Consider the following 25,840-nt stretch of genomic DNA (forward strand, 5'->3'; position numbering starts at 1 on the left):
ATTACTGTATTACTGTACTACTGTACTACTGTATTACTGTACTACTGTACTACTGTATTACTGTACTACTGTATTACTGTATTACTGTACTACTGTACTACTGTATTACTGTACTACTGTACTACTGTACTACTGTATTACTGTATTACTGTACTACTGTATTACTGTATTACTGTATTACTGTACTACTGTACTACTGTATATTCCTCATACATATCTTACGGTACATTGTGATTTTCAGACTTGCATTTACCTTTACAATAGTTGCTGTATGGAATGTTTGCACAATTGATGACACTGTGGACTTGTTTACGTTAGGCTGTACTCTCCGACCAGCCTCTTCCATTGTTAAGACCGTGGTTTATGACATGGTCCACAATTGTGGCTCTGATTTCATCAAGGACTCTTATTCTTTGCCTTCTACCTCTATTACGTCTTCCCCTAACACCACCACCACACATTTTTTACACATCTTCTTATTTCTCTTCCAAGAGCATGTTGCTGCTGTTCAGGGTTGTGATGTTCCTCAATGTTCAAAAAATGGTCGTGATTGTGCTGTGGGCAAGCTCCATTTATATGCTTTCAAACTTGATTGGTAAGATTGTGATTCCTATTTCATTACTATGTCACCTGGCAGGTAATTTGCCAATTTAGCAGACATCGCAGACATTCCATGTCATAGATATTTATGGAATATAGACATACAGTTGAAGTCGGAAGTTTACATACACTTAGGTTGGAGTCATTGAAACTCGTTGTTCAACCACTCCACAAATGTATTGTTAACAAACTATAGTTTTGGCAAGTCGGTTAGGACATCTGCTTTGTGCACGACACAAGTCATTTTTCCAACAATTGTTTACAGATTATTTCACTTATAATTCACTGTATCACAATTCCAGTGGGTCAGAAGTTTGCATAAACTAAGTTGACTGTGCCTTTAAACAGCTTGGAAAATTCCAGAAAATTATGTCATGGCTTTAGAAGCTTCTGATAGGCTAATTGACATCATTTGAGTCAATTAGAGGTGTACCTGTGTATGTATTTCAAGGCCTACCTTCAAACTCAGTGCCTCTTTTCTTGACATCATGGGAAAATCTAAAGAAATCAGCCAACACCTCAGAAAAAAAATGTAGACCTCCACAAGTCTGGTGCATCCTTGGGAGCAATTTCCAAACGCCTGAAGGTACCACGTTTGTCTGTACAAACAATAATATAATCTATAAACTATAAACACCATGGGACCACGCAGCCGTCATACCGCTCAGGAAGGAGACGCATTCTGTCTCCTAGAGATGAACGTACTTTGGTGCGAAAAGTGCAAATCAATCCCAGAACAACAGCAAAGGACCTTGTGAAGATGCTGGAGGAAACTAAATTATCTATATCCACAGTAAAACGAGTCCTATATCGACATAACCTGAAAGGCCGCTCAGTAAGGAAGAAGCCACTGCTCCAAAACCGCCATGAAAAAGCCAGACTACGGTTTGCAACTGCACATGGGGACAAATATCATACTTTTTGGAGAAATGTCCTCTGGTCTGATGAAACAAAAATAGAACTGTTTGGCCATAATGACCATCATTATGTTTGGCGGAAAAAGGGGGTGGCTTGCAAGCCGAAAAACACCATCCTAAACGTGAAGCACGGGGGTGGCAGTATCATGTTGTGGGGGTGCTTTACTGCAGGAGGGACTGGTGCACTTCACAAAATAGATTGCATCACGAGGTAGGAAAATTGTGGATATATTGAAGCAACATTTCAAGACATCAGTCAGGAAGTTATAGCTTGGTCTCAAATGCGTCTTCCAAATGGACAATGACCTCAAGCATACTTCCAAAGTTGTGGGAAAATGGCTTAAGGACAACCAAGTCAAGGTATTGGAGTGGCTATCACAAAGTCCTGACCTCAACCCTATAGAACATTTGTGGGCAGAACTGAAAAAGTCTGTACGAGCAAGGAGGCCTACACACCTGACTCAGTTACACCAGCTCTGTCAGGAGGAATGGGCCAAAATTCACACAACTTATTGTGGGAAGCTTGTGGAAGGCTACCAATTTTTTTACCCAAGTTAAACAATTTAAAGGCAATGCTACCAAATACTAATTGATTGTATGTAAACTTCTGAGCCACTGGGAATGTGATGAAAGCTGAAATAAATCATTCTCTCTACTATTATTCTGACATTTCACATTCTTAAAATAAAGTGGTGATCGTAACTGACCTAAAACAGGGAATTTTTACTAGGATTAAATGTCAGTAATTGTGAAAAACTGAGTTTAAATGTATTTGGCTAAGGTGTATGTAAACTTCAACACTATATATACTGTATTCTATCCTATTCTACTGTATATTAGTCTGTGCCGCTTTGACGTTGCTCATCAAAATATTTATATATTCTTAATTCCATTCCTTTACTTTAGATTGTGTGTACTGTTAGATATTACTTGTTAGATATTACTTGTTAGATATTACTTGTTAGATATTACTTGTTAGATATTACTTGTTAGATATTACTTGTTAGATATTACTTGTTAGATATTACTTGTTAGATATTACTGCAATGTTGGAGTTAGAAACACAAGCATTTAGCTAAACTTGCAGTAACATCTGCTAAATATGTGTGTATGTGACAAATAAAATGTGATTTGATTAATCCACTCTTGCTTAATTGCCATGGCATTGTGGGAAAATTATGCAATGTTGTCTGTTTTGGCTGTAATGGAACTTGCATCTCGTACTGCGGGTGGTAACTGTAAAAAGTCTAAGCTTTACCCCAGGATACCCTTAACTGGCGGTAAATAGCTTTATTCACATCAGGGGAATTTAGTGAAAAGTTTCAGCCTATTTGCAACACACGTCCTTGTTATTGGATTTCCGTTTTCGTGTGTTCCACTTTCCGTTTTCGTGTGTTCCACTTTCCGTTTTCGTGTGTTCCACTTGAATTCAGCAGCGTCTATGAATCACATGATTATGAAGGCATAAATATATGAAAGTGTGTTTTCTTGTTTTACATTTATGTAGTTCTGTCTTTGTGATGTACTTGTCTAACGTTATGTATTATGTCATGTTTTCTGTTTTGAGTGGACCCCAGGAAGAGTAGCTTCTGCTTTAGCAGTAGCTCATGGGATCCTAATAAAATACTAAATATTGAGAATTAGTCTTCTATTCTTCTATTTATGTTTGCTTGCATAATGTTTTACAGAGCAAATCAAAGAGAAGAGGTCATGTTTATGTAAATGTGTGACACAACACACACACACATTGTTATTCCAAAGGTTAAACTGGGTCTCCTGACTGACTGACCCCAGCTCTAATTACAATCAAATCACAGCCTGCCACTTTGGTCTTTTTTTTTTTTTTAGCCTTTCTTTACTCTCTTTATGCCACTTTTCTTATTTTTCTGTCATTTCCAGATAAATAAACAGTGAAATAATCAGTAAAAAGACTTCTGTAATTCCCACTGATTAGGATTAATACAGTTTTGATTGTGTTGATCATTAGGGTTGATTGCTGTTATGGCATCTCGTCTACAGGGTTCAACTATAACATCTTTTTGGGTGACAAATGTACATTAGAGGTTTGTTCACTGAGTTCCAAAGGTCTGCACCCCCTGGAGAAAACAAATCACATATCATCATGTTGTATCAACCTAAACAGCACTCATAATGAAAGATGGGGTACTAAGGGTGGGGAAGATTCATGTTTCCACTGCACGGGAAAGGCCTGGAGCTTGAGAGGCAGGATTTGGGTTAAACTCTCATCCCTGCACACACCATTATGTGATTGGAAGGGAGCAGGGACCCTCCTCCCCTTATCCTCCTGGTTTTTGGCTGAAATGTGGGCCTGTGTGTGTGAAGGCCAAAAGCCTGAGTGATGCTGGGAAATTCCTGCCTCTGGGAAGAGATGAACTCATTCTTACATAGTAGCCTATGACTTCAGCACAGTAGGCAGAAGAACGTTTCAAGCAAATGAACATGAAATGATGGCCTAATTCTAAGTTTCAAGTACAAACACACAGTGCCCAGTTGATCAGTTCAGAAGTATACGTTTAGATGTTATTTTCTATTAGGCTATGCGTTTATATTTCTATTATGGATTATAATAACAGGACATGCCCATAATGACAGTACCATACTTTTTAGACCTGCTTTTCTACCTGCTTGACTATCTATAAAATGGGACAGTACAAACTGAAGGGATAATAATATATAAGTATTTGGGAGGAAAGTATAAAGGGAACTCTATATGGTTATGTAATGTGATGTTTTTTTAGACAGGCAGGCTGGCATATTATGCTCAGGAGAGGAAGAATATATCATCCCTGTTTCGGGGAAATGGTACATTCCAGTGTGTCAACAGGCAGGGGAAATGGTATATTCCAGTGTGTCAAAGTCAGGGTTGCCATGTGATTTGTTTTCTGGAAAATTGGTCTACTTTGAAAATGATGTTGCAGGGCAAAATGTATTGGTCGCGGGTTGCAGGTTTTTGGGTTACTTCTAAATTGCACCACGGCCGCCATTGGCATTTCTCATAAAATAGATATACAATTGAAAAAATATATAAACGCAACGTGAAATGTTGGTCCCATGTTTCATGAGCTGAAATAAAAGATCACAGAAATGTTACATATGCACCAAAAGCTTATTTCTCTCAAATGTTGTGCACAAATTGGTTTACATCCCTGTTAGTGAGCATTTCTCCTTTGCCAAGATAATCCATCCACCTGACAGGTATGGCATATCAAGAAGCTGATTAAACAGCATGATCATTACACAGGTGCAACTTGTACTGGGGACAATAAAATGTGTTATGCACTTGAGTGAGGACCCAAAAGCGGTTTAACAAAAACAGAGTCCTTTAATGTAAACACAGGGAAGACATAGATCCTCGTCAGATGTAGATAATGGAAAAATAGACAACCCGCAGAGAGGGCGACAAATGAAACAAAAAGTCCTTCTGATAATTACAAAGAGCCCCCTTCTTAGCAGCAGAGGAGAATAGCTGGGTTAGCGGCGACAGGCTGCAGGTCTCTCTGGGTAGGCGCGGGTCGTAGAGGAACAGAGGTACCTGATCTCACGTAGCATCAGATGAACTGGACACAACGTAGCATCAGATGAACTGGACACAGTACCAACGATAAGACAGTTAGCTGAGTACAGGATGCACTTGCCAGGCAGATTCCGACAGGACAAGGGTGAAGCAAACGAGACGATAGTTTGGTTCTGGCATGAGAAACTCAAACGAGAATCTGACAAAGAAAGAAGCAGGAACAGAGAGAGAAATAGAGACCTAATCAGAGGGAAAAAGGGAACAGGTGGGAAAAGGGTGAAGGAGGTAGTTAGAGGAGATGAGGAACAGCTGGAGGAGGAGAGAAAGAGAAGGTAACCTAATACGACCAGCAGAGGGAGACAGAGTGAAGAGAAAGAACAGGAACAAGACATAATATGACAATACATGACAGTAAGACGAGCGGGGGCGCGAAGAACGGGCTTAACACAGGAGACATGGAAGACCAGGTGGATGCGACGAAGATATCGCGGGAGAAGAAGTCGCACTGCGACAGGATTAATGATCTGAGAAATACGGAACGGACCAATGAACCGCGGGGTCAACTTGCGAGAAGCTGTCTTAAGGGGAAGGTTTTGAGTGGAGCGCCATACTCTCTGACCGCGACAATATCTAGGACTCTTAGTTCTACGCTTATTAGCGGCTCTCACAGTCTGCGCCCTATAACGGCAAAGTGCAGACCTGACCCCCTTCCAGGTGCGCTCACAACGTTGGACAAAAGCCTGAGCGGAGGGGACGCAGGACTCGGCGAGCTGAGATGAGGAACAGCTGGAGGAGGAGAGAAAGAGAAGGTAACCTAATACGACCAGCAGAGGGAGACAGAGTGAAGAGAAAGAACAAGAACAAGACAATATGACAAAATGCCTCTAAAATGTGCAGTTTTGTCACACAACACAATGACACAGATGTCTCAAGATCTGAGGGAGTGTGCAATTGGCATACTGCAGGAATGTCCACCAGAGCTGTTGCCAGAGGATTGAATGTTAATTTCTCTACCATAAGCCTCCTCCAACATTGTTTTAGAGAAGTTGGCAGTACATCCAACTGGCCTCAGAACCGCAGACCACGTGTAACCAAGCCTGCAGGATCGTTTAAGACGAGCCACCCGGACAGCTGATGAAACTGAGGAGTATTTCTGTCTGTAATAAAGCCCTTTTGTGGGGATGAACTTATTCTGATTGGCTGGAGCTGGCTCCCAAGTGGGTGGGCCTATGCCCACCCATGGCTGTCCCTGCCCAGTCATGGAAAACCCTTAAATTAGGGCCTAATGAATGTATTTCAATTGACTGATTTCCTTCTATGAACTATAACTGAGTGAAGTCTTTGAAAGTGTTGCATTACTGCGGTCACATTTTTGTTATATATATATACTGAACAAAAATATGAATGCAATATGCAACAATTTATATATATATACATACATTAAGTTGACTGTGCCTTTAACCTCTCTAGGGGGTGTGGGACGCTACCGTCCCACCTGGCCAACAAATTGCAGAGCGCCAAATTCAAAAACAGAAATACTCATAAAAATTCATAAAACATACAAGTGTTATACATCGGCTTAAAGATTAACTTCTTGTTAATCCAACCGCGGTGTCAGATTTCAAAAAGGCTTTACGGCGAAAGCCTGAGGACATTATCTCTGCCGGGTGGAGTTTATAACAGAACATGGCCAAGATTTTCAAAAGTTCCTAGATGACCAGCAGGATCAAATAATAATATTTGATGGTTGTCGAGGGTGCAACAAGTCAGCACCTCAGGAGTAAATGTCAGTTGGCTTTTCATAGCCGATCATTCAGAGTATCTCTACCGCTCCTGCTGTCTCTAGAGAGTTGAAAACAGCAGGTCTGGGACAGGTAGCATGTCAGGTAAACAGGTCAGGGTTCCATTGCCGCAGGCAGAACAGTTGAACAGCATGGCCAGGTGGACTGGGGACAGCAAGGAGTCATCAGGCCAGGTAGTCCTGAGGCATGGTCCTAGGGCTCAGGTACTCCGAGAGAGAGAAAGAAAGAAAGAATTAGAGAGAGCATACTTAAATTCACACAGGACACTGGATAAGACAGGAGAAATACTCCAGATATAACAGACTGACCCTAGCCCCCCGACACATAAACTACTGCAGCATAAATACAGGAGGCCGAGACAGGAGGGGTCAGGAGACACTGTGGCCCCATCCGACGATACCCCGGACAGGGCCAAACAGGCAGGATAAAGCCTCCAGCTGTTTGCTTATAAATTCTAGGGACAGTTAGGAGGCCTGCGTCTTGTGACCGTAGCGTACGTGTAGGTATGTACGGCAAGACCAAATTGGAAAGATAGGTAGGAGCAAGCCCATGTAATGCTTTGTAGGTTAGCAGTAAAACCTTGAAATCAGCCCTCGCCTTAACAGGAAGCCAGTGTAGATAAGCTAGCACTGGAGTAATATGATCACATTTTGGGCTTATAGTCAAGATTCTAGCAGCCGTGATTAGCTTTAACTGAAGTTTATGCAGTGCTTTATCTGGGTAGCCGGAAAGTAGATCATTGCAGTAGTCTAACCTAGAAGTGACAAAAGCATGGATTCATTTTTCTGCATCATTTTTGAACAGAAAGTTTCTGCTTTTTGCAATGTTACGTAGATGGAAAGAAGCTGTCCTTGAAACAGTCTTGATATGTTCGTCAAAAGAGAGATCAGGGTCCAGAGTAACTTCGAGGTCCTTCACAGTTTTATTTGAGACGACTGTACAACCATCAAGATTAATTGTCAGATTCAACAGTTTGAGTTTAAAAGTAGAACATTTGCAGCCATCCACTTCCTTATGTCTGAAACACAGGCTTCCAGCGAGGGCAATTTTGGGGCTTCACCATGTTTCATCGAAATGTACAGCTGTGTGTCATCTGCATAGCGGTGAAAGTTAACATGTATCCGAATGACATCACCAAGAGGTAAAATATATAGTGAAAACAATAGTGGTCCTAAAAGGAACACCGAAATGTACAGTTGATTTGTCAGAGGACAAACCATCCACAGAGACAAGCTGATATCTTTCCGACAGATAAGATCTAAACCAGGCCAGAACTTGTCCGTGTAGACCAATTTGTGTTTCCAATCTCTCCAAAAGAATGTGGTGATCGATGGTATCAAAAGCAGCACTAAGGTCTAGGAGCACGAGGACAGATGCAGAGCCTCGGTCTGACGCCATTAAAATGTAATTTACCACCTTCACAAGTGCAGTCTCAGTGCTATGATGGGGTCTAAAACCAGACTGAAGCGTTTCATATACATTGTTTGTCTTCAGGAAAGTTTTAAAAATATTTTCTGGGTCAAGGTTTGGCTTTTTCAAGAGAGGCTTTATTACTGCCACTTTTAGAGAGTTTGGTACACATCTGGTGGATAGAGAGATGTTTATTATGTTCAATCTGCTCTCTAATATTATTCTGACATTTCACATTCATAAAATAAAGTGCTGATCCTAACTGACCTAAAACAGGGAATTTTTACTAGGATTAAATGTCAGGAATTGTGAAAAACTGGGTTTAAATGTATTTGGCTAAGGTGTATCTAAACTTCTGACTTCAAATGTATATATACATGTGAAATGTCAGAATAATAGTATAGAGAATGATTTATTTCAGCTTTTATTTCTTTCATCACATTCCCAGTGGGTCAGAAGTGTCTATATCCCGGAAGGTTGGCTGTTGTATACAACGTCATTCTAGTCACATTAGCACACGTTAGAAACAACTGTCCCGGTTTAGGGACACTGATCCCGTAACACGGTAGACCTGATCAAAAATAAAGGCGACAAAGCACGGGAAAATGACATTGGGCGCACTAGAGCCAATAAGATTATTCTCTCCTCGATGTTATTCTAACAAATAATCCTGATAGGTATCAGTCTGGTGTTTTCTGTAATGACCTTAGTGATCACTGTTTTACAGCTTGTGTTTGTAATTGCTGCTCAGTAAAACGACCTGTCCTGATTTGTCATAGACACTTGCTAAAAAACTTTAATCAGCAAGCCTTCCTTCCTGAGCTGGCCTCTGTAAAATGGTAATGAATCAGCTTGATCCCCTCTGTCAAAGACGCTTGGACCTTTTTTTTTTTTTCAGTGGTATTGTTAACAAACACGCCCCCCATAAAGAAAATGAGAATTAGAAACAGATTAAGCCTCTGGTTTGACCGTGACCTTGCAGAGTTACTCCACCTCAAGAATTGCATTTGGCGAAAGGTTCGGCACACGCATTCTAAGGCTGACTGGCTCTCGTTCAGGCAAATGAAAAATAAGTGCACTCAGGCTATCCGGAAGGCCAAAGTTAGTTACTTCAAGGATCAGTTCTCTCTCTGTGGGTCTAACCCCAAGAAGTTCTGGAAAACGGTTAAAGACCTGGAGAAGAAACACTTCTCCTCACAGCTGCCCATGTCCCTTAATGTTGATGATGTGGTTGTTACTGACAAGAAGCACATGGCTGAGCCCTTTAATCACCACTTCATTAAGTCAGGATTCCTATTTGACTCAGCCATGCCTACTTGCCTGTCCAACATTTCCTCATCTCCCACCCCTTCTAATGCTACTATCCCCGATGCTTCTCCCTCTTTTTCCCCTGCCCCGCTACAAAGTTTCTCCCTGCAGTTAGTCACTGAGTCTGAGGTGCTAAAGGAGCTACTGAAACTTGACCCCCAAAAAACATCTGGGTCAGATGGTTTAGACCCTTTTTTCTTTAAGGTTGCTGCCCCTATCATCGCCAAACCTATCTCCAACCTTTTCCATTGCTTGGAAGGCAGCCACGGTTCGTCCTTTATTTAAAAGGGGAGATCAAGCTGATCCTAACTGTTATAGGCCTATTTCTATTTTGCCCAGTTTATCAAAAGTGTTGGAAAAACTTGTCAATAATCAACTGACTGGATTTCTTGATGTCTATAGTATTCTTTCTGGTACGCAATCTGGTTCCCGCTCAGGTTATGGATGTGTCACTGAAACCTTAAAGGTCCTCAATGATGTCACCATTGCCCTTGATTCTAAGCAATGTTGTGCTGCTATTTTTATTGACTTGGCCAAAGCTTTTGATACGGTAGACCATTCCATTCTTGTGGGCCGGCTAAGTAGTATTGGTGTCTCTGAGTGGTCTTTGGCATGGTTTGCTAACTACCTCTCTCAAAGAGTGCAGTTTATAAAATCAGAACATCTGCTGTCTCAGCCACTGCCTGTCACCAGGGGAGTACCCCAAGGCTCGATCCTAGGCCCCCCACTCTTCTTAATATATATCAACAACATAGCTCAGGCAGTAGCTCACTGCACTCTATACTCCTCTGTAAACTGGTCATCTCTGTATACCCGTCTCAAGACCCACTGGTTGATGCTTACTTATAAAACCCTCTTAGGCCTCAATCCCCCCTATCTGAGATATCTACTGCAGCCCTCATCCTCCACTTACAACACCCGTTATGCCAGTCACATTCTGTTAAAGGTCCCCAAAGCACACACATCCCTGGGTCGCTCCTCTTCAGTTCGCTGCAAATAGTGACTGGAACGAGTTGCAACAAACACTCAAACTGGACAGTTTTATCTCAATCTCTTCAATCAAAGACTCAATCATGGACACACTTACTGACAGTTGTGGCTGTTTTGCGTGATGTATTGTTGTTTCTACCTTCTTGCCCTTTGTGCTGATGTGTGTGCCCAATAATGTTTGTACCATGTTTTGTGCTGCTACCATGTCGTGTTGCTACAATGTTGTTGTCATGTTGTGTTGCTACCATGCTGTGTTGTCATGTGTTGCTGAATGCTATGTTGTTTTCTTAGGTCTCTCTTTATGTAGTGTTCTGTTGTCTCTCTTGTCGTGATGTGTGTTTTGTCCAATATTTATATTTTATTTATTTTTAATCCCAGCCCCCGTCTCCGTAGGAGGCCTTTTGCCTTTTGGTAGGCCGTCATTGTAAATAAACATTTGCTCTTAACTGACTTTCCTAGTTAAATAAAGGTTAAATAAATAAAAAATATTAATATCAAATTCAGTGATTGAAATTATGACCCCATCGTCAATAGCCTATTCAGGCAGGCTACTGGGAAACACAAGCGCGTCTTACCTCGAAATTGCGAATGAATTCGTCTGTTAATTTAAACCAGCTGCTAAATCGTTCAGTTTAGATCTTGACCACATCTTGCCTAGGCTACTGTAGACTATCTGAAATAAAAATGTAGGCCTATCAGGGACTATAGGCTACCTTCACCTATAAAAGCAAACCATGGCAAAGTTGAATTCCAATCATTAACCCGGATTTTAGTTTGTAGCCTATGCCTATTGAAATGACAAGTCAATCTCGCAAATGGGCCATTTGTACCTGTTTGTTGTCTTAATATCTGGCACATAATAACTGCACAATTGCCAGAACATTTCAGCCTAACATTTATTTTTTTCTTCTTCCAAGTGTTTCCTGCTCAGAGATTGAGATCCTCTGTTCATCACTCAAACTCATCTTTCAGGTTTTAGCTTTAGTTATGCAGATGCCCAAAAGGGATTTATTTACAATTATAAACCGGGTTTGAGGCCTGATACTGATTAGCTGATAGCCGTGGTATATCAGACCTTATACCATGGGTATGACCAAACATGTTTTTTTTTACTGTTCTAATTACATTGGTAAACAGTTAATAATAGCTATAAGGCAACATGGGGTATGTGGTATATGGCCAATATACCATGACTAACGGCTGTATCCAGGCACTCCTTGTTGTGTCTTACTTAAAAACAGCCCTTAGCGGTGGTATATTGGCCATGTACTGTACCATAACCCCTCATGCCTTTTTGCTTAATCAAAGCAGTCATCATAGTTAAATCGACATCCAATGTTGGAAAATTATCTGGGGAGTTTAATAAGGGAACATTATATTTTATCTTGCAACATATTCAAACGTGTTTATTACCTCATATCATAGTTTGCAATAATTATTATTTTGATAATCCGAATTTTTCTTATTGGTTCTTTAACATTATGGAAACATTTATAATAGAAATGTGGCAACTCCTCTTTTGCTGTGAAAAAAATAGGTCGGTTTCAGGCCATTTGGGCGGGTTTTGTTTTGTCATTGGTTAGAGTATTTGCGGAACCTGGCAACCCTGATCAACGTTTCCATCGCGCCCTGTTCTGATACACGTGAAAACCCAGTGGAAACCATCGGTTCCATCTTCTCCCTTCCTCGTCACACGGTCCGGTAAACTGCTATCAGGGAGCCGAAAAATAACGGGACACCCACACCTTTTTAGAAGGACGTCTCCACAACAGTCTTTTTCTTTCGGGTGGTGAATTCCGTGTTAGTGTTGAATTAGCTGAGATGAGACAGCGCAACTGTAATTTGTTGTCTTAGATGAGCCGTGTCAGAAAAAGCAGTATGAGATGACATCCGCAGTGAAAAGAATAGCGTGATATATTTGGTTTAGATCTGAATTGAGCGCTATTGATAATGTATCATCTGTTTGATGACATTTTGTGAAGAACTGAAAGTGTTTCGACCGATTAGACGCAGTCTCGGGTGACACTGACAACGACAACGGATTTAGGCGTTTATCACAAATGACAGACGTTTCTTTCTTATGACGCTATATTCCATATATTGACCATGTTTTATTAGACTACAGTCTATATTTTTAGATGGTCTTGAATAGATATAATCGCGATTGAATAGAAATCATTGCGCCCCTTCAAAGCACTGCAAAGAGCATAGGCTACCCCTTTTTTTGTGGGAGCTTCTCTTCATCGAAGATGCGACGATGAGTTTTCATAACGGCAAATCGGCACAATGTACTAGTAACTAGTAACTAGTCTATTAGGCTACTATTTATTTTGAATACATTTTTATGAAACATAGAAGAAAAGTAAATGAACATTGCACAGCTAAATCATTTAAATAAAATCATGGATTTTATTTAATCATGCTCAATACATTTTATTTTATTGCCTGAACAATCTGAACAGACCCAATTCCCCTCCAGTAAAACTGAGAGCAGAACTTCTCTGTGATGTTGGACATTAGAATGAAGGAGGCGTGTCGGATCTGCGCCCGCGAGCTCTGCGGAAATCAGCGGCGATGGATCTTCCACCCAGCCTCCAAACTCAACCTGCAGGTGCTGCTGTCCCACGCCCTGGGCAGGGAGCTGACCCGTGATGGCCGGGGGGAGTTTGCCTGTTCCAAGTGTGCCTTCATGCTGGACCGCATGTACCGCTTCGACACAGTGATCGCCCGCGTGGAGGCTCTGTCCCTGGAGCGCCTGCACAAGCTGCTGCTGGAGAAGGACCGGCTGAGACAGTGTATAGGAGGCTTGTACTGGAAGAACAACACCGAGGACCAGATCCAGGATCAGACTGGGATGCGAATGGGGATAGGGCTAGGGGTTACTGGGGCTGGAGGGCTAGGGGGTACTGGGGCTCCACCACAGGGGAGTCACCCTCAGACAGCCCACCACTCTCTGTCCAGTGGCGGGCTGTCTGAGGTTGACTCCCCTGTGGTGGACCTCTCAGCCCTGCAGGAGGCCAGGTACAGCTCCCTGCTTCAGGGCGACCTGGCCTATTCTGTGTACGAATCCTGGGCCGACCACGAGGACCAGCAGAGTCCGGCCCCGGATCACCAGCACCACACCCAGCATCATCACCCTCAATGCTCAGGATCAGAGACTCTGTCTGGGCATCGCTCCAGGCGGTGCAGAGGGTGTGCGGCTCTCCGTGTGGCCGACTCTGACTACGAGGCCGTGTGTAAGGTACCTCGGCGGTTAGGCAGGAGGAGCACGTCGTGTGAACCCTCCACCCGCTACTCAGGCAGTGCCATGGGGGTGAGGAGACCTCCACAGGGTCAGAGTCCACGCCTGTCCCCTCAGAGTCCTCTCCCATGGGGCCAGAGAGCGACAGGACCCTGTGCGATGGGGACACAGAGAGGATAACCCTCAGCCCGGGCTCATCGATAGAATCTCAGGACACAGCCGTGGACGTGGCTCAGCCCTGTACCGCTCACCAAGTTGGGGAAGAGGAAGAGCAGGGAGAGGGAGGAGAGAAGGACTCAGGGAGGGATCAGAGGCGAGACCCTCGTCTCCAGGGGGATGATGCCCCCAGGGAGGGGTCAGTCTCTGGGTTGACCATGGAACTGGCTCTAAGTCTAGTGAGGATCTGGGAGTACAGACCTCTAAAGTCCCCTCAAGGCAGCAAGCTCCCTATCCTGGTCAAACCCAAACTGGAGACGGGCCTCTCTGGGCTCCCCCTGTCCCTCAGAACCCCAGACTATGACCTCTACTCCCACCCTGGTATCCCAGAGTGGGTGACCCCCAGCAGTCAGCAGGAGCTGCAGACAGAGCTGTCAGAGATGGAGGAGCAGTGGCTTGATGACTATGTGCAGTGTGGCCCCTTCTGCTTCCAGCAGGTACTGAGAAAGACCACCACCAGCCCCTGGCTCATAGAACAGACACACTGGAACTAACGAGACCAGATAGAGGGGCTTGAATTGGGGAGGAGATGGGATGGTATCTACTGGCCTGGAAGGGTCGTGATTCTACAGACAATCAAACCACTTTTTCCCCATCGTTATCCTAGCAACTCGTCTGTAGCCATGGCAATGGTTGCTATATGAACAACGATGCCCCGTGTTAGGCATGCTCTCTGCTGTTTAACAACGCTGTTTAACCTCCATAGCTTCCTTTGTCGTGTTAATAATTAGCTCCCCTTGATACATGGCTAGGAATGAGTGTACTGATATTCTGAAATAATGGCCACTTGATAAGTATGACTCAGGGAGTTTAGTGGGTTGGTTTTTCCACTGAAGGTTGATTCACTGAACTGATGGAACAACATGTAATCATTAGAGCTCAGCTTGAGTCCTGTGTGTGTATTAGTGTGTGTGTGTGTTCTACTGGTAATGGGTTTACAGCACGTGATGTGGGAGCAGGATTGGTTGATCTTTGAAATGAAATGACAAGGATATTTAGAGTTATTTCACTATCCCTGACTACTAGAGACTTTACAGAATCACAAAGATAGCTCTATAGAGCTGAATTGACAGAAAAACAGGAAATAAATGCCACTCTGCCGTGAAAACAGGGACTACTTTCTCAGGAAGTTATAGTGCAGTGAACTGACCTCATCACTTTCCACTCTCACACAGGGGCATGGGAAGTGTGTGTGTGTACATATACGTGCATTTAAAAATGTTATATACCTGAACCTATTTGTGCGTTTCAGAGGCTGCTAGATGAACAGCAAGGCCAGCTTCGTCAGTATGAGACTGCTGCAAGTCAGTGTGTTACTGAGCTCCAGAAGGCCCAGCTCCAGGTCCACTCTCTACAGGCCAAGATCAGAGAGAGCGAGGACAGGAACCAGGTACCACTTTCCCCACAGACTTTCACCATTCCTCCTTCTGAAGCAGTTCCTATTTTTACTCTACTTGACCATAGCATACAGTAGACATGCATCCAAGGCGGATTATTTGTTAAGTCTTAAGAGAATTAACACTAAATTGAACTATTAATTCAAAGGCCTGTTTATAAACTATTTATAAAATTTAAAAAACTAACTACAAGTATTCGATTTTTAGCACCTCTCTGATGTGTCTGTGAATGTGATGTGTAGAAGCTGCAGGTGCGACGCGGGGACATGGAGTGTGAGCTGCGCCTGGTCAGAGAGAAGGCCCAGAGACAGGAACGGAACGTCCTCAACCTCACCGACACTGTCAACAGCAAGGAGACTGAGGTACAGAGGGAGAGAGGGAAGAGGGAGGGAGAGGGAATGAAGGAGAGGCGAAAAGAGTGCGAGTGAGAGACGGACTAACAGAAAGCGAGAAAATGAGAGACGAAGAGACTCTGGTAGGAGAGAGGGAGGTACACAAAGAAAAGCCGGAACAGCAGGCCACTTTACACGGTATTGTGTCCAACCAATGATGAACAATAGGCTACTTTACTCATGCCTTTTTGTGTGTTTCGTGTGTCTCCCTCTCAGGCAGCAGAGTTGTACCGGGTCATAGAGGAGCAAAACAACGTGCTGTGTTCTTTGAAAGAGCTGGCCAACAGAACCCAGCTCCAGACACTACAGGTCAGCCCTCCTCTGAACCGTACACACACCTCACACACACACTTCGTACTAAAGTCTGAGAACACTAAAATGCTCTTACATCTACAGCTGACGTGACGACACCGTCATTTACGGTTTGTGTAGTGTGTTACAATTTTTTATCAACATGATAATTGAGAGTAATAGGAGCTTGGCTTTCTCCATCTCTAATAGACCTTGTATTAATACACACGCTTGATAGGATCCTTTGTAATGTCCCACAGTGCTAGTATAGAGAAAGCACAGCTGACCCCAGCACACAGCACATAGAGCTATCTGTAAACCGCCTTCACTCTCTGGCTCTCTTCCACCCACACCCTCCTCATCTCCACTCCCTCTACCCCGTCTCGGGTGCAGGTGTCTGGGGCGGAGTTAGTGCGAGGGCAGGGGGAGGTGCTGGCCCTCCAGGGCTCTCTGTTCCAGGCCCAGCTGGAGCTGCAGGAAGGCCAGAGAGCCCAGCGTCAGGCCACCAGGAGGGAGGAGGACCTCACCAGAGCCCTGCACCGCCTGGAGAAAGACCTACAGGGAGTCATGGAGCACAGACACAGTACTGAGAGACACAACCAGGTGTGTGGGGGGGGGGGTGTCTGTGTGCGTGGCTTAGCCTTGCAATGGGGTTATATTTTCATTTTGCGAGTACGTGCATGCGTTTGCTTGTGTGTAAACATTGTAGGAGACTGTGCTGCTACCTGTCTGCTCTAGGACTTGCGTCTGGTGCTTGAAAAAGCTCGGTCAGAGCTGCAGCGGAAAGAGGAACAGCTGAAAGAGAAGAAGGGAGAGAGACAGAGAGAGGAGGAGGAGAGGGAGAAGAGCATCCGAGAGCTGAGGACCTCACTACAGACCAAAGAGCAGCTGGTGCAGGTCAGAAACAGACATACACTCACACACGCATGGGCGCACACAACCCATTCACACACCACCTCCCTCATCCACAGCCGTCCCAACACACACTGTCCCTGTCTCTCAGGAGTACTCCGAGTTGTTGGACCAACAGCAGGAGCCGAGGGAGAAGAGGGACACTCTCCTCACCAAACTGAAAGATCGCATCAAGGACAGGGACAGAGCACTGGAGGTGAGAGTCATCGTCTACGAGAGAATGAACCTCAACGAGAACATATTACAGATATAAGAGGCGGGCAATCAAACTCGTGATCCAGGACTGCATGGGTCGCATGGACAGCAGTGGTGATTGATGGTGGTGACTGACAGCTGTGTTCCATTAGAGATGTATCACATTGTTCCATTCCGTTGTGTTCCCTCCCATCAGCGAGCGGTGGATGAGAAGTTCCGACGTGTGGAGGAGAAGGAGGGAGAGATGCGTCGGCTACAGCTTCTTCTCAGAGAGAAAGAGAGAGACCTGGAGAGACAACACTGTGTACTGTCCAACAACGAAGAGACCATCACGGTACTGATGAGCACACACACACACACGCGCGCGTACACACACACAGACACTGGTTACTGAGTTCCTTCTATCTTGTGTGTGTGTTAAAGAGCCTGGAAGTGCTGGTGCGTGGGAAGGGTTTGGAGCTGGAGCAGGTGTGTGAGGCATGGAGGAGTGTACAGTGCCACCATGAGGACAGGGAGGAGAGACACAGCCGCAGCCTGAGAGAGAGAGACACCCTCATCAGCCAGCTACAGAACGCCCTGCACACACGTACCAATGAGGCTGAGGTGACATGCCCTAATTATACACTTGCCACAGTATACATATACTGTACACCAGCACAAATAGATTTTTGCTGATCAGTGGCAAAATATTTTTATTCTTGATTCTTCACACTATTTGCAATTTCTCGTCTTCTCTCTCGCTCTCTCTTTCTCTCTCTCCCTCTGTCTCTCTCTCTTTCTCTCTCTCTCTCTCTCCCCCTGTCTCGCTCTTCCGCTCTCACATTATCTCTCGCTCTCTGCATCCCAGGACCTGACTGGAGCCCTGCTAGATAAGGTGAAGGCAGGTCCCAGTGAGGTGGTGGATGAGCTGAAGGCTCGCCTCTCTCTGAAGGAGAAACTGTTCCAGGAACTGCTGTCCGACCGCAGCCGCCAGGCCCAGGAGCACCACTCACAGGTCCAGGACCTGCTCAACACCATCGGTACCAGAGACCAGTACATCCAGGTAACAAAACCAGACTGGCCTGAGAGCTGTGGTGTGGTATAGTCTGAGGGACTGATTGGGTAGAGAGAATGAGAAGAGAAAGAAAGAGTGAGAGAATGAGAGAGAGAAAGAGACTTCTGTCACAAAGAAGCTGTATCGAGTCAGATCTTTTAATCCTCAAAAACCTCCATCCTTTCCTTCCCTCTCCCTATCCTCCCCTCTCCTCACTCTTCTCCCCCTCCAGGAATCGGCAGGTCGTCTGAGTGAGGTGATGAGTGAGCAGACTGTACGTCTCCAGGAGCTCCGCAGACAGCTAACCTCTTGCTCCCTGGCCTACGGGTCCCAGCTAGGCCTCCGGGGTCCAGACTTCCAGGGGACCAGCCAGGACCTCCGGGCCTTGCAGGAGGAACTGCGTCTGGCTCTGCGGAGGGAGGCCCAGGCTGAGCTCACAGCCCTCAGGACCCAGGGCACTGCCAGGCCAGCTGACAGGCAGGCAGATTTTGAGGGTGGGCATCCGAGGAGCATGGGACTCTGTCTGTAGTGGCACCTTCTGTCTGTAGTGGCACCTTTTTTTGGGTGATGATGCTAACCATAGTTAAGACTTCACAATGTTATTTATATATAAGCTAATAGTTTTTCTATTTTATATATGATTTTAGCTTTTTGTAAAGCTTTGTGCAATTCTACATTTGTATGTTTTAATTGTGTAATGCATTAGATTATGTTTACAGCAGCTTAGGTATCAAATGCTTCTTTGAATGTATAACCAGTAGGCAAAGAGACAGAGGGAAGATATGACTTATGTTGACATACAATGCAAGGGATTTTGAACTTTGTATGATAGTGTCGATAGCATCACACGTTTCATGTTATGACTTCTACTATTTATACTAATGACATGCGTGTGCCTTCACATGTTCAACTGCATGATTCATGGTGGTTATATACCATGTAATGGTATTGCGTGTTGCTATAGCGGTCCCTGCAATTTGCATAGAATATCTAATAACGACTGCTGTCTGAAATGTGCGCTTCAAGTGGATTAGAAGTGATGTTTTGCTTTTGCCAGAGTACGGTACATTTCAACAACCATGAATTATTCCTATTCGTGTTAGCTCATTGTGTGTGTAACATCTATAAACCGTTGTCTGAGTGTCACGCTATAAGATTCCACGGTATGTCAAAAATAATTCTGACCTTGGGAATCCTCCTCTCTTCGACTAGAGGTTTGTCAAATAGGAATCCCCCCCCGGCACGCGTGTCTGAAAGAGAAACCATTTGATCTCATAACGTGGCAGAAGCTGCTTTGCTCCGGTCTCTACCATCATCATCATCAATGGAGCGCGAACCCTTTGAGTTGAATAAACAAAACGTTGCGTTGATGTCGTTGGGTTTACATGGTGTTCGTGGTGGGGCTCGGCTCCACTGTCCCTCCCTCCTCACCTCCCTTGCTTCCTGCATGAACATAGTCTACCTGAGTTGTACATGGGTCATAAACGTATCTATGTCCAGTTACGTTAAGTTCAATCTCTGTTAACACGCCTGGTTCTCTCCACTTCCCAACCTGTCACAGTTGGTTCTACTCGGAGTAATAGGTAGTATCAGTTGAGCTCATTTGTGGAGGTAAAAGGTAAGAAACCCACCTAGAAGTACAGTGTGGATGCATAACTCCATGAGCGTGTGTGGGTATATAACCATATACACAACCCCCCCCCCCCCCCATTTCAAGACTAAAATGCTCCAATGGCATCAGTCTATTCGATTGTTTGAAGGGCAGTGCTCATTACATAGAAACAAGGGTAGACTTTCCTAGTTGCACGTTTTACATGTCAATCAGATTCATCCTGATTAGACCCAATGAGCAGAGAACATACCTCCTGCTGGCCACACCTCTTCTTAAAGTCTGTGTCACTCCTCTCTCGTTGCACAAGCCGCGTCTCCAAAGTGCAGCGTCTGTGGGAAAGAGAATATTGTAACGCTCAAGTCTCTTAGCACTCACTCTGCTGTCTGACCGCACAAGATTACAGTCAGCTAGTGCTTAGACATGCTTTTGAATGAGTTTCTATTTGAATAGAGTGTATTCCTGAAGTCCAACACTGAACAGATTGCATAGAGGTCTAGACAAAAGGATGGGCTATTACATTAGCCAAAGAGGCCTTATGCTTTTTAGAATGTGCATCCTGCACTGTTTGACACATTTTAATACTCTGCCCTGGCCAATTGCACCTCGTATCACATCATCTACTATTACCTAGTTATACGTCATAAACCTGTAGATTTGATCAATGAAACATTTTGATGATATTCGTTTTAAAAGCATTGAGTGTTATGCGACCTCCTTACAGTACATTTAAGCTATCTTCTAGTGTCACGTTCTGACCTTAGTTCCTTTGTTATGTCTTTGTGTTAGGTTGGTCAGGGCGTGAGTTGGGGTGGGTAGTCTATGTTCTTTTTTTCTATGTTTTTCTATTTATATGTGTTTGGCCTAGTATGGTTCTCAATCAGAGGCAGGTGTCGTTCGTTGTCTCTGATTGAGAATCATACTTAGGTAGCCTGTTTTCCCCATTTTGGTTGTGGGTGATTCATTTCTGTTTAGTGTTTGTTCACCTGACAGAACTGTTTTCGTTTTCTCTTCGTTGTTATTTTGTGTAGTGTTCAGTTTTTCAATTAAAATATGACGAACACTTGCCACGCTACATTTTGGTCCTCCTCCTCTCCTTCCACCAACGAGAATCGTTACATCTAGTCCCCGGCTATTGTGTAATTTTATTTGACTGTAAAATGACTAATATATAATGTAAAACTACTCCGATAGCCTTACAGTAAACATTTGAACATCCTCTCCTAGCCCTCTAGGCTGCGGTACCGTAGCATGTTACTCCACAGAGCTGTGTCTGTAGGTTTTGTATTTACTGTTAGCAGTTAAAGTATCTGCTCTTACTGTATACTTACGGTATATCTTACAGTTTACCTTACCGTATATCTGCCCGTACAGTAGTATATCCCAGTACAGTGAGATAGATTCCCTCAGAGGAAAATAGCGTGTTTTATGTTTGAAGCTTCCTGTCATTACTGAGAGGGGGAGAGGTTTCCAGGGTGACCACCACCATTACTGAACGTGGGAAGCGTTGTTTTGTCGACGCGTTCACATCAGTTTGCTTTTTTTGGTGGAAAGACTTTGACATGCAGAAAGGCCAGGATTGGGGTAGGCTATGTGTGGTATGAAAATGTACCGTATTAGAGTGCTTGTTGAATTGTACTCTGGCAAAAGTAAAAAAGTGTCAAGGATTTGTATGTTTTAATCGATCTGTTGCCACAAATGCAACAGAGTAGAACTCTTATGCCAGTGTGACATTTTCTTTTCGGCCTTTTCTTTTCATGACTTGTGTGTGTGTATGTATGTGTCCATGTTATTGCTTATGTTTCAACTAAGAACTGCATTCTGGGGTCTCGGTTCTCTTTCTAGAATTCAGCTCAGAGGACAACGATAATGTTGAGGTCAACAGTAACTATGCAGACAGCAAGGAGGAAGAGGACTTCAAACTGACAGCTCGAACCCTAGCCACCATGCAGGTAGGCCCTGTGCTGTACATATACAATTGAAATAGTGGTAGATTATTTTGTCTTAATCATGTCACATTTGAATCTTTCCTAACCACAACTGATATTTTAGTTATCAGCCTGGGTGATCCAAACAACACTGTGGCGATTTTGCACACTCAGCGTTCTCTCGCTGTCGTTTTCTCCACTCTCCTCCAATCAGAACTCTGGAGGACCTGGGAAGGGGAAGCTGTCCCAAGAGGCAGTGGGAGACGCCCAGGGGCTGGTGGAGGTGAAGCAGCTAGTGCAACAGAAGAGGGTGGTGGAGAGAGAGCTGCAGGAGCTCAAGGCTCAGCTGGAGAAGTCTGGCTTCTCCCTGACCAGGATGAGGTAACACGCTGACTGCATACATGTTATTATGAAACGTGATATAGATACAGTATACACTGAGTGTACAAAACATCAAGGACACCTTCCTAATATTGAGTTGCACCCCCCTTTTGTCCTCAGAACAGCCTCATTTCATTGGGGCATAGATGCTACAAGGTGTCGAAAGCGTTCCACAGGGATGCTGGCCCATGTTGACTCCATTGCTTCCTACAGTTGTGTCAAGTTGGCTCGATGTCATTTGGGAGAGGGACCATTTTTGATACACACAGGCAACTGTTGAGCGTGAAACACTCAGCAGCGTTGCAGTTCTTGACACAAACCGGTGTGCCTGGCACCTACTACCATACCTTGTTCAAAGGCACTTAAATGTTTTCTCTTGCCCATTCACCCTCTCATCTACTCTCTGAATGGCACACATACACAATCCGTGTCTCAATTGTCTCAAGGCTTAAAAATCCTTCTTTAACCTGGTTACACTGATTGAAGTGGACATTTAAAAAAAAACGTTTTACCCCTTTTTCTCTGCAATTTCATGATATCAAATTGGTAGTTACAGTCTTGTCCCATCGCTGCAACTCCCTTACGGACTCGGGAGAGGCGAAGTTCAAGAGCCGTGCAATTGAAAGGGATTTAACAAGTGACGATCAATAAGGGATCATAGCTTTCACCTGGATTCACCTGGTCAGTCTATGTCATGGGAAGAGCAGGTGTCCTTGATGTTTTGTTCACTCAGTGTATATATGAATGAACGTGAATGAGAATAAATGAAGTGAACGAAAATATATCCTTGTTCATGCAACTATTTTTGTATTTTCTGACAATTTCTGTGGTGTACATACGGAGGTCCCAGCTTCTAGGTTCACAAACGCCTGTGGTTTTCACCCTGGTTCGAGCAGTGGATATGAGAGGTGCTAGTTGAGGTGTGTCTGTCTTCTCTCTCTCACACAGGAAAGCCCTCTTCAGCCTACGCATGGAGAACACGGAGTTGAAGTCTCACCAGACAGAGAGACGGTCAGAGACGGACCCCAGGGATGAGCAGGGATTCCTGGAAGAAGGGGGGGATGAAGAAAAGCTGGATGTGGAGGAGGAGGACGAGCAGCTGTGTGGGGTGGATCTATCTGGTGGCTGGGAGGATGACTGTCTGTCCCAGGGGAAGCGCTGTGCCCCCAGGCCCACTTTGAGAGACCCTGGCCTGGGGAAGAGACACTGCACTAGGCCTGTCTCTCTGGACCTGGGAGACCTGCTGTCCCACTCCACAAAGGAAGGGGAAGACATCACACCAAATTATACTCTAGTAACGCGTGCTACTGTATGTATGGTAGGTCAACAGTGAGAGGCCCCATCGACTGATTACCCCAAGAAAGGAATATCATTCTAAATATTTACATTACTCTGGTCCCGTGTTGCAGGACGATGATGTGGAGGAGGCAGGAGGAGGAGAAGCTGGAGACAGGAAGCAGAGCCCCACAGAAACAGTGATGGTTGAGAATGCTGTGCGGCTCCGGCTGAAGAGCAAAGAGCTCATGGTTTCTGAGGCCACTGTGGAGGCTCAGGCGGAGCAGCTCAGAGACTACAGAGATCTACCGAGTGAGTCAATACACCCTCACCACACATACTGTTGGTCTATCACACACACGGCAATATGCTACATGCGATAATTATTTGAATGTATCGTTCTCTCTCTCTTTCTCTAGTGGAGACGTCTGTGCAGCAGGACAGTAAGCAGGTCCAGGTGGATCTACAGGACATGGGCTATGAGACGTGTGGTCGCAGTGAGAACGAGGCTGAGAGGGAGGAGACCAGCAGCCCAGGTACTTACTGTTACTATTGACGCTACAAATGCCAGCATTTTTTTTTTACACTAAAGTATTGCTGTACTCTGCAATACTTGAGGGTTATCGGGAGATTTAAACAATCTGCTATGGTTTAGTAAAGCCACAAGAGGGCAGTACTGTACTTCAGTTGTGTAACCCACGTCCCCTCCGTTTCTGTTCCCCGCAGAGTTTGACGATCTGGAGATGTGTACTTCTCTGGAATGCGGCGGCTCCCAGTGGTGGTCAGGCGTTGTGCATCCTGGGAAGGCCGGTCCTCCAACATCAACCTCCAAGGCTGATGACTTCACATCTCTCCAGCGATTGGTTGAGGACCTGCGCTCGCAACTCTCCCGCTCCCAGACGGTGATCCGGAGCCTCCAGGGCCGCCTGCGCTTCCTCTCCACATCCAGTGACCCCTTCGGCCACTCCAACGGCCCCTCCACCCCCCGCAAGGTCAATTGGGCCATCCAGTTCCAGTCCTCGCCCTCCCAGAGCGGCCTGGATGAGGACGAGGGCTGGGAGTCGTCTGGTGGGGGTCTAGGGCCCTCCCCACATCACCCCAAACCCGACAAGGATCTCCAGGAGCTGGTGTTTCGCGTGGGAGCCCTGGAGGACCAGCTGAGGAAGGGCAAAGGGACCCAAGCAGGGACTCCAGGGCTCCCTGCAGAGGGAAAGGCTTCCATCTGGCCTGGGCCTGGGTAGGTAGCACTACCACTAACCCTGGTCCACATGTTAGAATGTATGCCGTATACAGCAGATTCATTTACAGTAAACACAGTATATGTGACCCATGTTGGAATGGAATCCACAATCCTCTTGTTGCTAGACAATCCACTGACCCGTGGGAACCAGTTGGTTTCATATTGACACTTCCTTCTTCATCTGTCTCATGTTGACTCTTCCTTCCGCCTCTGTCTCCTTGCAGGAAGTTCGATACCCTAATACAGGCGCAGGCCCGTGAGCTGTCGCACCTGCGCCAGAGGATGCGAGAGGGGCGTGGCGTGTGCCACATCCTGACCCAGCACCTGGGCGACACCACCAAGGGCTTTGAGGAGCTGCTGCGTGCCAATGACATTGACTACTACATGGGCCAGAGCTTCAGAGAGCAGCTGGCGCAGAGCAGCGCCCTGGCACAGCGAGTCAGCACCAAGTTTAGCGGACGTGAGTGGAGAGGTGAACACACATGTAGACACATAAGATGTGCACCATTGCACACAAATAGCACTTACTGGACCCCAAAAAAACACAAAATCGTTCACAATTTACATATAGCGCTGGCAAAATGATTGTAACCTATAATTATGGACAATCACCTTGATTTGATTTGACCATGAACAAAAAAATGTGTTTTGTCAAAGTTGTCTTAATACATTTATTTTAGGAGAAGAGGGGTTTTAACTTCATCTGCACGTCGATGTAGTTTTCCCAATAGCAGTTGTACATTTTGACATGAAGTGGGTGAAGTTTGTAATCATTTTAAGAGCAGAACGGCACGGTCGGAATGAGAAACATGATTTCCAAAAGTTGCATGCGAACAAATGTTTTTGAGACAGGGGTGTCACTAAAGCTATATTTTATTCATTAGGTATGTCGTATTTAATTTTCAAAGATGCCTTATGGTACATTACAAGCTCAAAAAAAAAAATTAGACAAAAATGACGATTTATACCAATAAATGTGGCCATTTGCGTGACATTTAATCCTTACCCAAAATGACATAATCGTTACAGCCCTAATTACACGATACCCTAACGGGCAGCTAATACACAATCTTCAACATCTTTTGACTTTACAACAGACATTTTACAATCACAATTTCTCAGTCATGTCCATTCATGCCCAGCAAGACATAGCATGAGTGTGTGTGAC

At 44.8% G+C, this 25,840-nt stretch overlaps 1 protein-coding gene across 1 annotated transcript in view; it reads left to right on the top strand.

Moving 5' to 3' along the window:
- The first annotated feature begins 12,223 nt into the window (after positions 1 to 12,223).
- The window catches only part of LOC115145312 (myomegalin-like), a 38,283-nt gene continuing 24,666 nt past the window's right edge, over positions 12,224 to 25,840 (top strand). The window contains 19 exon segments of the mRNA XM_065003189.1: positions 12,224 to 13,867; positions 13,870 to 14,456; positions 15,272 to 15,409; positions 15,659 to 15,778; positions 16,025 to 16,117; positions 16,493 to 16,702; positions 16,838 to 16,996; positions 17,103 to 17,207; positions 17,403 to 17,540; positions 17,630 to 17,809; positions 18,054 to 18,248; positions 18,472 to 18,733; positions 21,694 to 21,800; positions 21,991 to 22,157; positions 23,106 to 23,475; positions 23,567 to 23,744; positions 23,852 to 23,968; positions 24,159 to 24,669; positions 24,897 to 25,132. Of these exon segments, the coding sequence (XP_064859261.1) occupies positions 13,069 to 13,867; positions 13,870 to 14,456; positions 15,272 to 15,409; positions 15,659 to 15,778; positions 16,025 to 16,117; positions 16,493 to 16,702; positions 16,838 to 16,996; positions 17,103 to 17,207; positions 17,403 to 17,540; positions 17,630 to 17,809; positions 18,054 to 18,248; positions 18,472 to 18,733; positions 21,694 to 21,800; positions 21,991 to 22,157; positions 23,106 to 23,475; positions 23,567 to 23,744; positions 23,852 to 23,968; positions 24,159 to 24,669; positions 24,897 to 25,132 (4,672 nt within the window). The 5' untranslated portion in view covers positions 12,224 to 13,068.

This window comes from Oncorhynchus nerka, linkage group LG17 (assembly GCF_034236695.1).
Source record: "Oncorhynchus nerka isolate Pitt River linkage group LG17, Oner_Uvic_2.0, whole genome shotgun sequence".
Taxonomy (NCBI): domain Eukaryota; kingdom Metazoa; phylum Chordata; class Actinopteri; order Salmoniformes; family Salmonidae; genus Oncorhynchus; species Oncorhynchus nerka.